Source organism: Fopius arisanus, unplaced genomic scaffold (assembly GCF_000806365.1).
Source record: "Fopius arisanus strain USDA-PBARC FA_bdor unplaced genomic scaffold, ASM80636v1 scaffold00030, whole genome shotgun sequence".
Classification (NCBI taxonomy): domain Eukaryota; kingdom Metazoa; phylum Arthropoda; class Insecta; order Hymenoptera; family Braconidae; genus Fopius; species Fopius arisanus.
In genome coordinates, this window is record NW_011887769.1 from 560,741 (window position 1) to 563,501 (window position 2,761).

General features: G+C 35.5%; 1 protein-coding gene across 1 annotated transcript in view; it reads left to right on the forward strand.

Annotated features, from left to right (window-relative positions):
• Window positions 1–2,755, forward strand: part of LOC105265554 (glutamate receptor ionotropic, kainate 5-like) — a 5,574-nt gene extending 2,819 nt beyond the window's left edge. The window contains exons 4-7 of the mRNA XM_011303103.1: window positions 37–275; window positions 335–549; window positions 1,713–1,969; window positions 2,122–2,755. Coding sequence (XP_011301405.1) covers window positions 37–275; window positions 335–549; window positions 1,713–1,969; window positions 2,122–2,215 — 805 coding nt within the window. The 3' untranslated portion in view covers window positions 2,216–2,755. The remainder of the gene's footprint in view (window positions 1–36; window positions 276–334; window positions 550–1,712; window positions 1,970–2,121) is intronic.
• Window positions 2,756–2,761: the final 6 nt, after the last annotated feature.

A 2,761-nucleotide genomic window follows, 5' to 3' on the forward strand; every position in this document is an offset into this window, starting at 1 on the left:
TTATTAATTTATGATTATTACTTGTTATCCTCCTAGAATTCGAGCGTACATCAAAAGACCGTCGTCTTCAGCTTTGAAATGGGGTGTATATTTGAATCCTTTTGAACCCAACGTTTGGTTTGCAATAGTACTGACAATAGCTATTACAACTGCTGTAATTTCCCTACTTACATCTGCGATATCGTTGTATGCGAATTGGTGGAAAGACAATGAAACAACAACAAGGAACGTACCAGACATATTGTTCGCGGTCTTCGGGGTGTTCTGTGGTCAAGGTCAGTAGAACAATTTCCAAATATTCCTTTCGCTCATACATTTCCTTTTTCAATCGCAGGAATGGCTACCTCGATCCTAGATCCAATCCGGATATCTCATTTTGTGATCCATCTGACAGGAGTTGTAATCCTCGCCGCGTACTCTGCAGCTCTTATCAGTGCCCTGGCTGTCAAAACATTCGTCCTCCCCTTTACCACCATGGAGGGCCTTCTCAAGGACAATACATACAGATTTGGAGTCGTCAGAAACTCCGCTGATTTTGGACTCTTCCAGGTAATTCATGCTTAAGCTTATGACTGAAGCCTAAAGCAAAACAAAAAAAAAACAGAATCTCTTTACTTTCGTCTATTTAATATTCAAGAGAATAAGTGCACAAGCTGAAGGGCCTTTATTGGTGAAATCACTGTGTCGCTCTGAATTGAAATTAATCTATAATTAGTAAAATTAGGTAGATTACCTACAATCAGTGAGATTACGGGGTTTCAAAGACTTTAAGTGATTTCATATGAAACCATTTAGAGTCAAAATGCCATTTACTTACACAGTCCTATCAGTTCTATCAGCAAATGTATAAACAAAAACCAAAACCCAACTCGTGCACATGCCACAATTTTCAAAGCAAATCGATATTTTCTGAGAAGCTTCACCTCAACGTTGAGTTTTCACAGTCTTCCATTAAAGCCTATAGGTTTATGTCACACGGTCGGATACTTTGGATTTTGTACTTGTGTACTTTTCAGGCATATACATTTGGTTTCATGCACGGAAAAAAAAATTGAATCAATTATATTTTATTGTTTATCTTTGTATATTCATTTTTTTTAATGAATATAGATAAAAAAATGCTTTTCCCACGATTTTAATACCAATTATGAATATGCTACAATCAAGTATAAAATATACTTAATTCAAGTAAGCAAGTAAGTAATTCAAGTAATTTTCTTCCGTGTGCACTCCGATATGTGCGGAATATAATTTTTCAGTCGGAATTGACGAATAAATTTTCTGAAAAAAGTCCGATGCTAGGTATTATAAGACGTTCTAAATTAATCCCGTATGTTGATCACAATTATAGCTCACACATTAAATAATAAAGATATCATGGTTTTTCAGGATTTTCTTATCATTGACATTACGATTCTGCCCGTACTACTCCTTATCAACCCTTTCAATTTTTCCATCCTTCATTTGCCTAGCTGTCTCCCTCCCTTTTGCCTTCATTGATTCTCGAGAAAGAAGTCCCCTATTGGAAACTATTTTGATCATTCAAATAAAAAATTAAAGACCATAGATATTTGAAATCATGAAATCGGGATCAACACCATCATTGTGTCATGATAGTCGACAATTAAAAATCTTCAAGTAAAAACTAATAGGATTTCAGAACTTTCTGGAATTCAATTCAGAAATAAAATCAGTTGTCTAAATTTTGACAGAATACAACAGATGAAATACTGGGAACCCTTTTCGACAAACTCCTAATGAAGGAGACGGAATTGCCCCGTGATTATTTGGAAGGATTAACACTCGTGTGCAACGAAGACAAGTATGCGTTTATGGCATTGGATCATGCAGTGGGACAACTTCAATCTGAGGTTGGATGTGTTCTAGTGCCTCTTGACACGATATCGCAGACGTCGATTGCTTTTGGATTGAGACCAGGGAGTCCCTATCGAGGCATTTTGGACAGCAAGTGAGGAATAGTCCCCTCAAAGCTTCATCAATTTTTATTATCCGTACCATCTTCGTCTATTTTTCCTTGTCTGCACATTTTCCCATTTTATTTAATCAGCAAAAGACACGAGCAGTTGATATTTATAAATTCATTAAATTTTTAATTACTAGTCTTTTGTTGCTGAGAGACAGTGGAGTCATGCAGAGACTGTTAAATTCACACTGGGTAATGACTGGTGATAACGTAAGTATTATAATTATTTAATGACATCTTTAATTTAGGGATGATCGGGTGAAGATGAAATATAGGTGAGGCACGGCGAAATCGGTTGTGTGATATATTTTTCGAGGACAATTCAGACTAACAGGCGCTTTGAGCTTTTCAGTAGTTCTACACAATATTAATTTTTTTTGTATTCAACGCGTAACGTCTCGAATGTTCCCCGAGTGAGAAACCGAGACAAATATCGCTTCATCATTGTCCCTGCGATATTAATATACAACTAACTAAACTATACCTAAATTATACTAAATACTAAACTATAACTAAATTCTACATCACACGTAAACACATCTCACCAATAAATACACAGCTTTTATTTTAATACGCTACACCAAGTTATACTTTAATACCCGCACCCAAAACTCCATATTTTTTGATAATTTAACGTAAAGAACACTCGCGAAAGCCTCGATTTTCCATACCAAAAAAGGAGTAGTCATACCCTCTTCAAACCCCATTTAAAAAAAGACCTGGCGTATTATAATGAATTTTAAATTTTATTTCGTGGGATATTTCAATGTAATATTT